The sequence below is a fragment of the Pristiophorus japonicus genome, unplaced genomic scaffold (genome assembly GCF_044704955.1).
Source record: "Pristiophorus japonicus isolate sPriJap1 unplaced genomic scaffold, sPriJap1.hap1 HAP1_SCAFFOLD_2855, whole genome shotgun sequence".
Lineage (NCBI taxonomy): Eukaryota > Metazoa > Chordata > Chondrichthyes > Pristiophoridae > Pristiophorus > Pristiophorus japonicus.
Genome location: NW_027252620.1, coordinates 966 through 19,548, shown reverse-complemented (window position 1 = coordinate 19,548; position 18,583 = coordinate 966). Strand labels below are relative to the sequence as shown.

At 51.9% G+C, this 18,583-nt stretch overlaps 1 protein-coding gene across 1 annotated transcript; it reads left to right on the top strand.

Annotated features, from left to right (window-relative positions):
- Positions 1-491: 491 nt before the first annotated feature.
- LOC139247847 (rootletin-like) lies at positions 492-18,225 on the top strand (the record flags this gene model as incomplete). Its single annotated transcript, XM_070871808.1, has 3 exons — positions 492-719; positions 15,365-15,461; positions 18,021-18,225. Coding segments are annotated over 3 exons (530 nt in total), but the record flags the coding sequence as incomplete, so codon positions are not given.
- Between the last annotated feature and the right edge of the window lie 358 nt (positions 18,226-18,583).

Genomic DNA, 18,583 nt, shown 5'->3' with positions numbered 1-18,583 from the left:
CTCGGAGGGGGGTGTTGGGGGTGTGTATCTCGGAGGGGGGTGTTGGGGGAGTGTATCTCGGAGGGTGGTGTTGGGGGAGTGTATCTCGGAGGGTGGTGTTGGGGGAGTGTATACCGGAGGGGGGTGTTGGGGGAGTGTATCTCGGAGGGTGGTGTTGGGGGAGTGTATCTCGGAGGGTGGTGTTGGGGGAGTGTATACCGGAGGGGGGTGTTGGGGGGTGTATCTCGGAGGGGGGTGTTGGGGGAGTGTATCTCGGAGGGTGGTGTTGGGGTAGTGTATCTCGGAGGGTGGTGTTTGGGGAGTGTATACCGGAGGGTGGTGTTGGGGTAGTGTATCTCGGAGGGTGGTGTTGGGGGAGTGTATCTCGGAGGGGGGTGTTGGGGGAGTGTATCTCGGAGGGGGGTGTTGGGGGAGTGTATCTCGGAGGGGGGTTTTGGGGGTGTAACCACGGTACTAATTGCAGCCTCTCTGTGTGTTCTGGGTGTTCACAGGGACCTGTCGGAGGGTCGGGCCGATATCGCCCGCCTCTCCACGGCGCTGCAGGGCACCTGCCTGACCCTCAGCGGGCGGATGAGCGCGGCGGAGACAGGCAACACGCTGGCACGGGCGAGGGAGCGAGCTCGGGCCGAGGGGCTGGAGCACGACTTGAGGGAGAAGGCCCAGGATTTCCTCCGGCTGCAGATCACCAGCCAGGCCGAGAGCGCGGAGCTAAACGCCAGGTAAGGTGTTTAACACTGGATAACACTGGGGTACAGTACTGGTGGGTACAGGTCTGTCACTGTATAACACTGGGGTACAGTACTGGTGGGTACAGGTCTGTCACTGTATAACACTGTGGTGCAGTACTGGTGGGTACACGTCTGTCACTGTATAACACTGGGGTACAGTACTGGTGGGTACACGTCTGTCACTGTATAACACTGGGGTACAGTACTGGTGTGTACAGGTCTGTCACTGTATAACACCGGGATACAGTACTGGTGGGTACAGGTCTGTCACTGTATAACACTGGGGTACAGTACTGGTGGGTACAGGTCTGTCACTGTATAACACTGGGGTACAGTACTGGTGGGTACAGGTCTGTCACTGTATAACACTGGGGTACAGTACTGGTGGGTACACGTCTGTCACTGTATAACACTGGGGTACAGTACTGGTGGGTACAGGTCTGTCACTGTATAACACTGGGATACAGTACTGGTGGGTACAGGTCTGTCACTGTATAACACTGGGGTACAGTACTGGTGGGTACAGGTCTGTCACTGTATAACACTGGGGTACAGTACTGGTGGGTACAGGTCTGTCACTGTATAACACTGGGGTACAGTACTGGTGGGTACACGTCTGTCACTGTATAACACTGGGGTACAGTACTGGTGGGTACAGGTCTGTCACTGTATAACACTGGGGTACAGTACTGGTGGGTACAGGTCTGTCACAGTATAACACTGGGGTACAGTACTGGTGGTTACAGGTCTGTCACTGTATAACACTGGGGTACAGTACTGGTGGGTACAGGTCTGTCACTGTATAACACTGGGGTACAGTACTGGTGGGTACAGGTATGTCACTGTATAACACTGGGGTACAGTACTGGTGGGTACAGGTCTGTCACTGTATAACACTGGGGTACAGTACTGGTGGGTACAGGTCTGTCACTGTATAACACTGGGGTACAGTACTGGTGGGTACAGGTCTGTCACTGTATAACACTGGGGTACAGTACTGGTGGGTACAGGTCTGTCACTGTATAACAATGGGGTACAGTACTGGTGGGTACAGGTCTGTCACAGTATAACACTGGGGTACAGTACTGGTGGTTACAGGTCTGTCACTGTATAACACTGGTGTACAGTACTGGTGGGTACAGGTCTGTCACTGTATAACACTGGGGTACAGTACTGGTGGGTACAGGTATGTCACTGTATAACACTGGGGTACAGTACTGGTGGGTACAGGTCTGTCACTGTATAACACTGGGGTACAGTACTGCTGGGTACAGGTCTGTCACTGTATAACACTGGGGTACAGTACTGGTGGGTACAGGTCTGTCACTGTATAACACTGGGTACAGAACTGCTGGGTACAGGTCTGTCACTGTATAACACTGGGGTACAGTACTGGTGGGTACAGGTCTGTCACTGTATAACACTGGGGTACAGTACTGGTGGGTACAGGTCTGTCACTGTATAACACTGGGGTACAGTACTGGTGGGTACAGGTCTGTCACTGTATAACACTGGGGTACAGTACTGGTGGGTACAGGTCTGTCACTGTATAACACTGGGGTACAGTACTGGTGGGTACAGGTCTGTCACTGTATAACACTGGGGTACAGTACTGGTGGGTACAGGTCTGTCACTGTATAACACTGGGGTACAGTACTGGTGGGTACAGGTCTGTCACTGTATAGCACTGGGATACAGTGCTGGTGAGTACAGGTCTGTCACTGTATAACACTGGTGCAGTACTGGTGGGTATAGGTCTGTCACTGTATAACACTGTGGTGCAGTACTGGTGGGTACAGGTCTGTCACTGTATAACACTTGGGGTACAGTACTGGTGGGTACAGGTCTGTCACTGTATAACACTGTGTTACAGTACTGGTGGGTACAGGTCTGTCACTGTATAACACTGGGTACAGTACTGCTGGGTACAGGTCTGTCACTGTATAACACTGGGGTACAGTACTGGTGGGTACAGGTCTGTCACTGTATAACACTGGGTACAGTACTGCTGGGTACAGGTCTGTCACTGTATAACACTGGGGTACAGTACTGGTGGGTACAGGTCTGTCACTGTATAACACTGGGTACAGTACTGCTGGGTACAGGTCTGTCACTGTATAACACTGGGGTACAGTACTGGTGGGTACAGGTCTGTCACTGTATAACACTGGGGTACAGTACTGGTGGGTACAGGTCTGTCACTGTATAACACTGGGTACAGTACTGCTGGGTACAGGTCTGTCACTGTATAACACTGGGGTACAGTACTGCTGGATACAAGTCTGTCACTGTATAACACTGGGGTACAGTACTGGTGGGTACAGGTCTGTCACTGTATAACACTGGGATACAGTACTGGTGGGTACAGGTCTGTCACTGTATAACACTGGGGTACAGTACTGGTGGGTACAGGTCTGTCACTGTATAACACTGGGGTACAGTACTGGTGGGTACAGGTCTGTCACTGTATAACACTGGGGTACAGTACTGGTGGGTACAGGTCTGTCACTGTATAACACTGGGGTACAGTACTGGTGGGTACAGGTCTGTCACTGTGTAACACTGGGGTACAGTACTGGTGGGTACAGGTCTGTCACTGTATAACACTGGGGTACAGTACTGGTGGGTACAGGTCTGTCACTGTATAACACTGGGGTACAGTACTGGTGGGTACAGGCCTGTCACTGTATAACACTGGGGTACAGTACTGGTGGGTACAGGTCTGTCACTGTATAACACTGGGGTACAGTACTGGTGGGTACAGGTCTGTCACTGTATAGCACTGGGATACAGTACTGGTGAGTACAGGTCTGTCACTGTATAACACTGTGGTGCAGTACTGGTGGGTATAGGTCTGTCATTGTATAACACTGTGGTGCAGTACTGGTGGGTACAGGTCTGTCACTGTATAACACTGGGGTACAGTACTGGTGGGTACAGGTCTGTCACTGTATAACACTGGGGTACAGTACTGGTGGGTACAGGTCTGTCACTGTATAACACTGGGTACAGTACTGCTGGGTACAGGTCTGTCACTGTATAACACTGGGGTACAGTACTGGTGGGTACAGGTCTGTCACTGTATAACACTGGGGTACAGTACTGGTGGGTACAGGTCTGTCACTGTATAACACTGGGGTACAGTACTGGTGGGTACAGGTCTGTCACTGTATAACACTGGGTACAGTACTGCTGGGTACAGGTCTGTCACTGTATAACACTGGGGTACAGTACTGGTGGGTACAGGTCTGTCACTGTATAACACTGGGTACAGTACTGGTGGGTACAGGTCTGTCACTGTATAACACTGGGATACAGTACTGGTGGGTACAGGTCTGTCACTGTATAACACTGGGATACAGTACTGGTGGGTACAGGTCTGTCACTGTATAACACTGGGTACAGTACTGGTGGGTACAGGTCTGTCACTGTATAACACTGGGGTACAGTACTGGTGGGTACAGGTCTGTCACTGTATAACACTGGGGTACAGTACTGGTGGGTACAGGTCTGTCACTGTATAACACTGAGGTACAGTACTGGTGGGTACAGGTCTGTCACTGTGTAACACTGGGGTACAGTACTGGTGGGTACAGGTCTGTCACTGTATAACACTGGAGTACAGTACTGGTGGGTACAGGTCTGTCACTGTATAACACTGGGGTACAGTACTGGTGGGTACAGGTCTGTCACTGTATAACACTGGGGTACAGTACTGGTGGGTACAGATCTGTCACTGTATAGCACTGGGATACAGTACTGGTGAGTACAGGTCTGTCACTGTATAACACTGTGGTGCAGTACTGGTGGGTATAGGTCTGTCACTGTATAACACTGTGGTGCAGTACTGGTGGGTACAGGTCTGTCACTGTATAACACTGGGGTACAGTACTGGTGGGTACAGGTCTGTCACTGTATAACACTGGGGTACAGTACTGGTGGGTACAGGTCTGTCACTGTATAACACTGGGGTACAGTACTGGTGGGTACAGGTCTGTCACTGTATAACACTGGGGTACAGTACTGCTGGATACAAGTCTGTCACTGTATAACACTGGGGTACAGTACTGGTCGGTACAGGTCTGTCACTGTATAACACTGGGGTACAGTGCTGGTGGGTACAGGTCTGTCACTGTCTAACACTGGGGTACAGTACTGGTGGGTACAGGTCTGTCACTGTATAACACTGGGGTACAGTACTGGTGGGTACAGGTCTGTCACTGTATAACACTGGGGTACAGTACTGGTGGGTACAGGTCTGTCACTGTATAACACTGGGGTACAGTACTGGTGGGTACAGGTATGTCACTGTATAACACTGGGGTACAGTACTGGTGGGTACAGGTCTGTCACTGTATAGCACTGGGATACAGTACTGGTGAGTACAGGTCTGTCACTGTATAACACTGTGGTGCAGTACTGGTGGGTATAGGTCTGTCACTGTATAACACTGTGGTGCAGTACTGGTGGGTACAGGTCTGTCACTGTATAACACTTGGGGTACAGTACTGGTGGGTACAGGTCTGTCACTGTATAACACTGTGTTACAGTACTGGTGGGTACAGGTCTGTCACTGTATAACACTGGGTACAGTACTGCTGGGTACAGGTCTGTCACTGTATAACACTGGGGTACAGTACTGGTGGGTACAGGTCTGTCACTGTATAACACTGGGTACAGTACTGCTGGGTACAGGTCTGTCACTGTATAACACTGGGGTACAGTACTGGTGGGTACAGGTCTGTCACTGTATAACACTGGGTACAGTACTGCTGGGTACAGGTCTGTCACTGTATAACACTGGGGTACAGTACTGGTGGGTACAGGTCTGTCACTGTATAACACTGGGGTACAGTACTGGTGGGTACAGGTCTGTCACTGTATAACACTGGGTACAGTACTGCTGGGTACAGGTCTGTCACTGTATAACACTGGGGTACAGTACTGGTGGGTACAGGTCTGTCACTGTATAACACTGGGTACAGTACTGCTGGGTACAGGTCTGTCACTGTATAACACTGGGGTACAGTACTGGTGGGTACAGGTCTGTCACTGTATAACACTGGGGTACAGTACTGGTGGGTACAGGTCTGTCACTGTATAACACTGGGATACAGTACTGGTGGGTACAGGTCTGTCACTGTATAACACTGGGTACAGTACTGGTGGGTACAGGTCTGTCACTGTATAACACTGGGGTACAGTACTGGTGGGTACAGGTCTGTCACTGTATAACACTGGGGTACAGTACTGGTGGGTACAGGTCTGTCACTGTATAACACTGAGGTACAGTACTGGTGGGTACAGGTCTGTCACTGTGTAACACTGGGGTACAGTACTGGTGGGTACAGGTCTGTCACTGTATAACACTGGGGTACAGTACTGGTGGGTACAGGTCTGTCACTGTATAACACTGGGGTACAGTACTGGTGGGTACAGGTCTGTCACTGTATAACACTGGGGTACAGTACTGGTGGGTACAGATCTGTCACTGTATAGCACTGGGATACAGTACTGGTGAGTACAGGTCTGTCACTGTATAACACTGTGGTGCAGTACTGGTGGGTATAGGTCTGTCACTGTATAACACTGTGGTGCAGTACTGGTGGGTACAGGTCTGTCACTGTATAACACTGGGGTACAGTACTGGTGGGTACAAGTCTGTCACTGTATAACACTGGGGTACAGTACTGCTGGATACAAGTCTGTCACTGTATAACACTGGGGTACAGTACTGGTGGGTACAGGTCTGTCACTGTATAACACTGGGATACAGTACTGGTGGGTACAGGTCTGTCACTGTATAACACTGGGGTACAGTACTGGTGGGTACAGGTCTGTCACTGTATAACACTGGGGTACAGTACTGGTGGGTACAGGTCTGTCACTGTATAACACTGGGGTACAGTACTGGTGGGTACAGGTCTGTCACTGTATAACACTGGGGTACAGTACTGGTGGGTACAGGTCTGTCACTGTGTAACACTGGGGTACAGTACTGGTGGGTACAGGTCTGTCACTGTATAACACTGGGGTACAGTACTGGTGGGTACAGGTCTGTCACTGTATAACACTGGGGTACAGTACTGGTGGGTACAGGCCTGTCACTGTATAACACTGGGGTACAGTACTGGTGGGTACAGGTCTGTCACTGTATAACACTGGGGTACAGTACTGGTGGGTACAGGTCTGTCACTGTATAGCACTGGGATACAGTACTGGTGAGTACAGGTCTGTCACTGTATAACACTGTGGTGCAGTACTGGTGGGTATAGGTCTGTCACTGTATAACACTGTGGTGCAGTACTGGTGGGTACAGGTCTGTCACTGTATAACACTGGGGTACAGTACTGGTGGGTACAGGTCTGTCACTGTATAACACTGGGGTACAGTACTGGTGGGTACAGGTCTGTCACTGTATAACACTGGGTACAGTACTGCTGGGTACAGGTCTGTCACTGTATAACACTGGGGTACAGTACTGGTGGGTACAGGTCTGTCACTGTATAACACTGGGGTACAGTACTGGTGGGTACAGGTCTGTCACTGTATAACACTGGGGTACAGTACTGGTGGGTACAGGTCTGTCACTGTATAACACTGGGTACAGTACTGCTGGGTACAGGTCTGTCACTGTATAACACTGGGGTACAGTACTGGTGGGTACAGGTCTGTCACTGTATAACACTGGGGTACAGTACTGGTGGGTACAGGTCTGTCACTGTATAACACTGGGATACAGTACTGGTGGGTACAGGTCTGTCACTGTATAACACTGGGTACAGTACTGGTGGGTACAGGTCTGTCACTGTATAACACTGGGGTACAGTACTGGTGGGTACAGGTCTGTCACTGTATAACACTGGGGTACAGTACTGGTGGGTACAGGTCTGTCACTGTATAACACTGAGGTACAGTACTGGTGGGTACAGGTCTGTCACTGTGTAACACTGGGGTACAGTACTGGTGGGTACAGGTCTGTCACTGTATAACACTGGGGTACAGTACTGGTGGGTACAGGTCTGTCACTGTATAACACTGGGGTACAGTACTGGTGGGTACAGGTCTGTCACTGTATAACACTGGGGTACAGTACTGGTGGGTACAGATCTGTCACTGTATAGCACTGGGATACAGTACTGGTGAGTACAGGTCTGTCACTGTATAACACTGTGGTGCAGTACTGGTGGGTATAGGTCTGTCACTGTATAACACTGTGGTGCAGTACTGGTGGGTACAGGTCTGTCACTGTATAACACTGGGGTACAGTACTGGTGGGTACAAGTCTGTCACTGTATAACACTGGGGTACAGTACTGCTGGATACAAGTCTGTCACTGTATAACACTGGGGTACAGTACTGGTGGGTACAGGTCTGTCACTGTATAACACTGGGATACAGTACTGGTGGGTACAGGTCTGTCACTGTATAACACTGGGGTACAGTACTGGTGGGTACAGGTCTGTCACTGTATAACACTGGGGTACAGTACTGGTGGGTACAGGTCTGTCACTGTATAACACTGGGGTACAGTACTGGTGGGTACAGGTCTGTCACTGTATAACACTGGGGTACAGTACTGGTGGGTACAGGTCTGTCACTGTGTAACACTGGGGTACAGTACTGGTGGGTACAGGTCTGTCACTGTATAACACTGGGGTACAGTACTGGTGGGTACAGGTCTGTCACTGTATAACACTGGGGTACAGTACTGGTGGGTACAGGCCTGTCACTGTATAACACTGGGGTACAGTACTGGTGGGTACAGGTCTGTCACTGTATAACACTGGGGTACAGTACTGGTGGGTACAGGTCTGTCACTGTATAGCACTGGGGTACAGTACTGGTGGGTACAGGTCTGTCACTGTATAACACTGGGGTACAGTACTGGTGGGTACAGGTCTGTCACTGTATAACACTGGGGTACAGTACTGGTGGGTACAGGTCTGTCACTGTATAACACTGGGGTACAGTACTGGTGGGTACAGGTCTGTCACTGTGTAACACTGGGGTACAGTACTGGTGGGTACAGGTCTGTCACTGTATAACACTGGGGTACAGTACTGGTGGGTACAGGTCTGTCACTGTATAACACTGGGGTACAGTACTGGTGGGTACAGGCCTGTCACTGTATAACACTGGGGTACAGTACTGGTGGGTACAGGTCTGTCACTGTATAACACTGGGGTACAGTACTGGTGGGTACAGGTCTGTCACTGTATAGCACTGGGATACAGTACTGGTGAGTACAGGTCTGTCACTGTATAACACTGTGGTGCAGTACTGGTGGGTATAGGTCTGTCACTGTATAACACTGTGGTGCAGTACTGGTGGGTACAGGTCTGTCACTGTATAACACTGGGGTACAGTACTGGTGGGTACAGGTCTGTCACTGTATAACACTGGGGTACAGTACTGGTGGGTACAGGTCTGTCACTGTATAACACTGGGTACAGTACTGCTGGGTACAGGTCTGTCACTGTATAACACTGGGGTACAGTACTGGTGGGTACAGGTCTGTCACTGTATAACACTGGGGTACAGTACTGGTGGGTACAGGTCTGTCACTGTATAACACTGGGGTACAGTACTGGTGGGTACAGGTCTGTCACTGTATAACACTGGGTACAGTACTGCTGGGTACAGGTCTGTCACTGTATAACACTGGGGTACAGTACTGGTGGGTACAGGTCTGTCACTGTATAACACTGGGGTACAGTACTGGTGGGTACAGGTCTGTCACTGTATAACACTGGGATACAGTACTGGTGGGTACAGGTCTGTCACTGTATAACACTGGGTACAGTACTGGTGGGTACAGGTCTGTCACTGTATAACACTGGGGTACAGTACTGGTGGGTACAGGTCTGTCACTGTATAACACTGGGGTACAGTACTGGTGGGTACAGGTCTGTCACTGTATAACACTGAGGTACAGTACTGGTGGGTACAGGTCTGTCACTGTGTAACACTGGGGTACAGTACTGGTGGGTACAGGTCTGTCACTGTATAACACTGGGGTACAGTACTGGTGGGTACAGGTCTGTCACTGTATAACACTGGGGTACAGTACTGGTGGGTACAGGTCTGTCACTGTATAACACTGGGGTACAGTACTGGTGGGTACAGATCTGTCACTGTATAGCACTGGGATACAGTACTGGTGAGTACAGGTCTGTCACTGTATAACACTGTGGTGCAGTACTGGTGGGTATAGGTCTGTCACTGTATAACACTGTGGTGCAGTACTGGTGGGTACAGGTCTGTCACTGTATAACACTGGGGTACAGTACTGGTGGGTACAAGTCTGTCACTGTATAACACTGGGGTACAGTACTGCTGGATACAAGTCTGTCACTGTATAACACTGGGGTACAGTACTGGTGGGTACAGGTCTGTCACTGTATAACACTGGGATACAGTACTGGTGGGTACAGGTCTGTCACTGTATAACACTGGGGTACAGTACTGGTGGGTACAGGTCTGTCACTGTATAACACTGGGGTACAGTACTGGTGGGTACAGGTCTGTCACTGTATAACACTGGGGTACAGTACTGGTGGGTACAGGTCTGTCACTGTATAACACTGGGGTACAGTACTGGTGGGTACAGGTCTGTCACTGTGTAACACTGGGGTACAGTACTGGTGGGTACAGGTCTGTCACTGTATAACACTGGGGTACAGTACTGGTGGGTACAGGTCTGTCACTGTATAACACTGGGGTACAGTACTGGTGGGTACAGGCCTGTCACTGTATAACACTGGGGTACAGTACTGGTGGGTACAGGTCTGTCACTGTATAACACTGGGGTACAGTACTGGTGGGTACAGGTCTGTCACTGTATAGCACTGGGATACAGTACTGGTGAGTACAGGTCTGTCACTGTATAACACTGTGGTGCAGTACTGGTGGGTATAGGTCTGTCACTGTATAACACTGTGGTGCAGTACTGGTGGGTACAGGTCTGTCACTGTATAACACTGGGGTACAGTACTGGTGGGTACAGGTCTGTCACTGTATAACACTGGGGTACAGTACTGGTGGGTACAGGTCTGTCACTGTATAACACTGGGTACAGTACTGCTGGGTACAGGTCTGTCACTGTATAACACTGGGGTACAGTACTGGTGGGTACAGGTCTGTCACTGTATAACACTGGGGTACAGTACTGGTGGGTACAGGTCTGTCACTGTATAACACTGGGGTACAGTACTGGTGGGTACAGGTCTGTCACTGTATAACACTGGGTACAGTACTGCTGGGTACAGGTCTGTCACTGTATAACACTGGGGTACAGTACTGGTGGGTACAGGTCTGTCACTGTATAACACTGGGTACAGTACTGGTGGGTACAGGTCTGTCACTGTATAACACTGGGATACAGTACTGGTGGGTACAGGTCTGTCACTGTATAACACTGGGATACAGTACTGGTGGGTACAGGTCTGTCACTGTATAACACTGGGTACAGTACTGGTGGGTACAGGTCTGTCACTGTATAACACTGGGGTACAGTACTGGTGGGTACAGGTCTGTCACTGTATAACACTGGGGTACAGTACTGGTGGGTACAGGTCTGTCACTGTATAACACTGAGGTACAGTACTGGTGGGTACAGGTCTGTCACTGTGTAACACTGGGGTACAGTACTGGTGGGTACAGGTCTGTCACTGTATAACACTGGAGTACAGTACTGGTGGGTACAGGTCTGTCACTGTATAACACTGGGGTACAGTACTGGTGGGTACAGGTCTGTCACTGTATAACACTGGGGTACAGTACTGGTGGGTACAGATCTGTCACTGTATAGCACTGGGATACAGTACTGGTGAGTACAGGTCTGTCACTGTATAACACTGTGGTGCAGTACTGGTGGGTATAGGTCTGTCACTGTATAACACTGTGGTGCAGTACTGGTGGGTACAGGTCTGTCACTGTATAACACTGGGGTACAGTACTGGTGGGTACAGGTCTGTCACTGTATAACACTGGGGTACAGTACTGGTGGGTACAGGTCTGTCACTGTATAACACTGGGGTACAGTACTGGTGGGTACAGGTCTGTCACTGTATAACACTGGGGTACAGTACTGCTGGATACAAGTCTGTCACTGTATAACACTGGGGTACAGTACTGGTCGGTACAGGTCTGTCACTGTATAACACTGGGGTACAGTGCTGGTGGGTACAGGTCTGTCACTGTCTAACACTGGGGTACAGTACTGGTGGGTACAGGTCTGTCACTGTATAACACTGGGGTACAGTACTGGTGGGTACAGGTCTGTCACTGTATAACACTGGGGTACAGTACTGGTGGGTACAGGTCTGTCACTGTATAACACTGGGGTACAGTACTGGTGGGTACAGGTATGTCACTGTATAACACTGGGGTACAGTACTGGTGGGTACAGGTCTGTCACTGTATAACACTGGGGTACAGTACTGGTGGGTACAGGTCTGTCACTGTATAACACTGGGGTACAGTACTGGTGGGTACAGGTCTGTCACTGTATAACACTGGGTACAGTACTGCTGGGTACAGGTCTGTCACTGTATAACACTGGGGTACAGTACTGGTGGGTACAGGTCTGTCACTGTATAACACTGGGTACAGAACTGCTGGGTACAGGTCTGTCACTGTATAACACTGAGGTACAGTACTGGTGGGTACTGGTCTGTCACTGTGTAACACTGGGGTACAGTACTGGTGGGTACAGGTCTGTCACTGTCTAACACTGGGGTACAGTACTGGTGGGTACAGGTCTGTCACTGTATAACACTGGGGTACAGTACTGGTGGGTACAGGTCTGTCACTGTATAACACTGGGGTACAGTACTGGTGGGTACAGGTCTGTCACTGTATAACACTGTGGTGCAGTACTGGTGGGTACAGGTCTGTCACTGTATAACACTGGGGTACAGGACTGGTGGGTACAGGTCTGTCACTGTATAACACTGGGGTACAGTACTGGTGGGTACAGGTCTGTCACTGTATAACACTGGGTACAGTACTGCTGGGTACAGGTCTGTCACTGTATAACACTGGGGTACAGTACTGGTGGGTACAGGTCTGTCACTGTATAACACTGGGTACAGTACTGCTGTGTACAGGTCTGTCACTGTATAACACTGGGGTACAGTACTGGTGGGTACAGGTCTGTCACTGTATAACACTGGGATACAGTACTGGTGGGTACAGGTCTGTCACTGTATAACACTGGGGTACAGTACTGGTGGGTACAGGTCTGTCACTGTATAACACTGGGGTACAGTACTGGTGGGTACAGGTCTGCCACTGTGCAACACTGGGGTACAGTACTGGTGGCTACAGGTCTGTCACTGTATAACACTGGGGTACAGTACTGGTGGGTACAGGTCTGTCACTGTATAACACTGGGGTACAGTACTGGTGGGTACAGGTCTGTCACTGTATAACACTGGGGTACAGTACTTGTGGGTACAGGTCTGTCACTGTATAACACTGGGGTACAGTACTGGTGGGTACAGGTCTGTCACTGTGTAACACTGGGGTACAGTACTGGTGGGTACAGGTCTGTCACTGTATAACACTGGGGTACAGTACTGGTGGGTACAGGTCTGTCACTGTATAGCACTGGGATACAGTACTGGTGAGTACAGGTCTGTCACTGTATAACACTGTGGTGCAGTACTGGTGGGTACAGGTCTGTCACTGTATAACACTGTGGTGCAGTACTGGTGGGTACAGGTCTGTCACTGTATAACACTGGGGTACAGTACTGGTGGGTACAGGTCTGTCACTGTATAACACTGTGGTGCAGTACTGGTGGGTACAGGTCTGTCACTGTATAACACTGGGGTACAGGACTGGTGGGTACAGGTCTTTCACTGTATAACACTGGGGTACAGTACTGGTGGGTACAGGTCTGTCACTGTATAACACTGGGGTACAGTACAGGTGGGTACAGGTCTGTCACTGTATAACACTGGGGTACAGTACAGGTGGGTACAGGTCTGTCACTGTATAAGACTGAGGTACAGTACTGGTGGGTACAGGTCTGTCACTGTATAACACTGGGGTACAGTACTGGTGGGTACAGGTCTGTCACTGTATAACACTGGGGTACAGTACTGGTGGGTACAGGTCTGTCACTGTATAACACTGGGGTACAGTACTGGTGGTTACAGGTCTGTCACTGTATAACACTGCGGTATAGTACTGGTGAGTACAGGTCTGTCACTGTATAACACTGGGGTACAGTACTGGTGGGTACAGGTCTGTCACTGTATAACACTGGGGTACAGTACAGGTGGGTACACATCTGTCACTGTATAACACTGGGGTACAGTACTGGTGGGTACAGGTCTGTCACTGTATAACACTGGGGTACAGTACTGGTGGGTACAGGTCTGTCACTGTATAACACTGGGGTACAGTACTGGTGGGTACAGGTCTGTCACTGTATAACTCTGGGGTACAGTACTGGTGGGTACAGGTCTGTCACTGAATAACACTGGGGTACAGTACTGGTGGGTACAGGTCTGTCACTGTATAACACTGTGGTACAGTACTGGTGGGTACAGGTCTGTCACTGTATAACACTGGGGTACAGTACTGGTGGGTACAGGTCTGTCACTGTATAACACTGGGGTACAGTACTGGTGGGTACAGGTCTGTCACTGTATAACACTGGTGTACAGTACTGGTGGATACAGGTCTGTCACTGTATAACACTGGGGTACAGTACTGGTGGGTACATGTCTGTCACTGTATAACACTGGGGTACAGTACTGGTGGGTACAGGTCTGTCACTGTATAACACTGGGTACAGTACTGGTGGGTACAGGTCTGTCACTGTATAACACTTGGGTACAGTACTGGTGGGTTCAGGTCTGTCACTGTATAACACTGGGGTACAGTACTGGTGGGTACAGGTCTGTCACTGTATAACACTGGAGTACAGTACTGGTGGGTACAGGTCTGTCACTGTATAACACTGGGGTACAGTACTGGTGGTTACAGGTCTGTCACTGTATAACACTGGGGTACAGTACTGGTGGGTACAGGTCTGTCACTGTATAACACTGGGGTACAGTACTGGTGGGTACAGGTCTGTCACTGTATAACACTGGGGTACAGTACTGGTGGGTACAGGTCTGTCACTGTATAACACTGGGGTACAGTACTGGTGGGTACAGGTCTGTCACTGTATAACAGAGGGGTACAGTACTGGTGGGTACAGGTCTGTCACTGTATAACACCGCGGGACAGTACTGGTGGGTACAGGTCTGTCACTGTATAACACTGGGATACAGTACTGGTGGGTACAGGTCTGTCACTGTATAACACTGGGGTATAGTACTGGTGGGTACAGGTCTGTCACTGTATATCACTGGGGTACAGTACTGGTGGGTACAGGTCTGTCACTGTATAACACTGGGGTACAGTACTGCTGGGTACAGGTCTGTCACTGTATAACACTGGGGTACAGTACTGGTGGGTACAGGTCTGTCACTGTATAACACTCGGTACAGTACTGGTGGGTACAGGTCTGTCACTGTATAACTCTGGGATACAGTAATGCTGGGTACAGCCCTCATCTGTCCCTGTGGGATCTTGCTGTGCACTTACGATGCCAATCTCGCTTGTTGCAGAGTCTCGGAGCTGTCGTTGACCATTGGGCTGCTGGAAAATCAGGTCTCGGAGAAGGACCAGAAGATCGTCGCCTTGACGGAGACAGTGGAGGTGATGGTGGGTGGATATTGTGGGGGTGGGGTAATATCCCAGCCCCCTCCCCCCCACCCCCCGTCCCTCCCCCCTCCAACTGTGGACAGATTGAGCACCAGACAGGTTCCTGCCCAGGTCTGCCGAGGGTTGGGCCTCTGGTGTCCCGACACCCGCTCCGAAATGGGATCTCTGTATTGTCCGAACCCAAGACGGGCAATTCAGCCCCTTGCTCTCCAAATGTAGCTGATCCTCACCCCCCAAACTGTGGGACCCTCACCCCCCAAACTGTGGGACCCTCACCCCCCAAACTGTGGTCTCCTCACCCCCCAAACTGTGGGACCCTCACCCCCCCAAACTGTGGGACCCTCACCCCCCAAACTGTGGGACCCTCACTCCCCAAACTGTGGGACCCTCACCCCCCAAACTGTGGGACCCTCACCCCCCAAACTGTGGGACCCTTACCCCCCAAACTGTGGGACCCTCACCCCCCAAACTGTGGGACCCTCACCCCCCAAACTGTGGGACCCTCACTCCCCAAACTGTGGGACCCTCACCCCCCAAACTGTGGGACCCTTACCCCCCAAACTGTGGTCTCCTCACCCCCCAAACTGTGGGACCCTCACCCCCCAAACTGTGGGACCCTCACCCCCCAAACTGTGGGACCCTCACCCCCCAAATTGTGGGACCCTTACCCCCCAAACTGTGGTCTCCTCACCCCCCAAACTGTGGTCTCCTCACCCCCTAAACTGTGGGATCCTCACCCCCCAAACTGTGGGACCCTTACCCCCCAAACTGTGGTCTCCTCACCCCCCAAACTGTGGGACCCTCACCACCCAAACTGTGGGACCCTTACCCCCCAAACTGTGGTCTCCTCACCCCCTAAACTGTGGGACCCTCACCCCCCAAACTGTGGTCTCCTCACCCCCCAAACTGTGGGACCGTTACCCCCCAAACTGTGGTCTCCTCACCCCCCAAACTGTGGTCTCCTCACCCCCCAAACTGTGGTCTCCTCACCCCCCAAACTGTGGTCTCCTCACCCCCCAAACTGTGATCTCCTCACCCCCCAAACTGTGATCTCCTCACCCCCCAAACTGTGGGACCCTCACCCCCCAAACTGTGGGACCCTCACCCCCCAAACTGTGATCTCCTCACCCCCCAAACTGTGGTCTCCTCACCCCCCAAATTGTGGTCTCCTCACTCCCCAAACTGTGGTCTCATCACCCCCCAAACTGTGGGACTTCTCACCCCCCAAACTGTGATCTCCTCATCCCCAAACTGTGGTCTCCTCACCCCCCAAACTGTGGGTCTCCTCACCCCCAAACTGTGGTCTCCTCATCCCCCAAACTGTGGTCTCCTCATCCCCCAAACTGTGATCTCCTCACCCCCCAAACTGTGGTCTCCTCATCCCCCAAACTGTGGTCTCCTCACCCCCCAAACTGTGGGTCTCCTCAACCCCCCAAACTGTGGTCTCCTCATCCCCCAAACTGTGGTCTCCTCATCCCCCAAACTGTGGGTCTCCTCACCCCCCCAAACTGTGATCTCCTCACCCCCCAAACTGTGGTCTCCTCACCCCCCAAACTGTGGGTCTCCTCACCCCCCAAACTGTGGTCTCCTCACCCCCCAAACTGTGGTCTCCTCATCCCCCAAACTGTGGTCTCCTCACCCCCCAAACTGTGGTCTCCTCACCCCCCAAACTGATCTCCTCACCCCCCAAACTGTGATCTCCTCACCCCCCAAACTGTGGTCTCCTCACCCCCAAAACTGTGGTCTCCTCACCCCCCAAACTGTGATCCTCACCCCCCAAACTGTGATCTCCTCACCCCCCAAACTGTGATCCCCTCACCCCCCAAACTGTGATCTCCTCACCCCCCAAACTGTGATCTCTTCACCCCCCAAACTGTGGGACCCCTCACCCCCCAAACTGTGGTCTCCTCACCCCCCAAACTGTGGTCTCCTCACCCCCTAAACTGTGGGACCCTTACCCCCCAAACTGTGGTCTCCTCACCCCCTAAACTGTGGGACCCTCACCCCCCAAACTGTGGTCTCCTCACCCCCCAAACTGTGGGACCGTTACCCCCCAAACTGTGGGACCCTCACCCCCCAAACTGTGGTCTCCTCACCCCCCAAACTGTGGTCTCCTCACCCCCCAAACTGTGGTCTCCTCACCCCCCAAACTGTGATCTCCTCACCCCCCAAACTGTGATCTCCTCACCCCCCAAACTGTGGGACCCTCACCCCCCAAACTGTGGGACCCTCACCCCCCAAACTGTGATCTCCTCACCCCCCAAACTGTGGCCTCCTCACCCCCCAAACTGTGGGTCTCCTCACCCCCCAAACTGTGATCTCCTCACCCCCCAAACTGTGGTCTCCTCACCCCCCAAACTGTGGGACCCTCACCCCCCAAACTGTGGTCTCCTCACCCCCCAAACTGTGGTCTCCTCACCCCCCAAACTGTGGTCTCCTCACCCCCCAAACTGTGGGACCCTCACCCCCCAAACTGTGATCCCCTCACCCCCTGAGCTGTGGGGGACATGGGGTAGTGTTATGTCTCTGGTCTAACGGGGCCTGGTCTTTGACCTGCAGGAGTCTCGTCGCCTGGAGAGTACACAGCAGGCCGCAGAGATGGAGGCCATTCGGGCCGATGTGGATGAACTCCAGCAGGCTCTGAGAGACATTGCGGAGGTAAATCTCGGGCCAGTTCGTCAAGAGAGGGGGCAGGAGCCTCTCGGGCCCCTGGGTCAAGGGTCACTGACCCCGGGGAGGGGACAGGGGCCTCTTGGGCCTAAAGGTAAGGCTTACGGACCCCAGGGAGGGAATAGGAGCCACTCCGGTCCCTGTCTCAAGGGTCGCTGACACCGGGTAGGGGACAGGAGCCTCTCGGGCCTAAAGTTAAGGCTTGCTGGTCCTCAGGGAGGGAACAGGAGTATCCCGAGCCTAAAGTTAAGGCTTACTGACCCCAGGGAGCGGTTAGTGGTCTCTTGGGCCTGTGGTTCAGGCTCGCTGACCCCGGGGAAGGGACAGGTGTATCCCGGGCCTAAAGTTAAGGCTTACTGACCCCAGGGAGCGGTTAGTGGTCTCTTGGGCCTGTGGTTCAGGCTCGCTGACCCCGGGGAAGGGACAGGCGTATCCCGGGCCTTAAGTTAAGG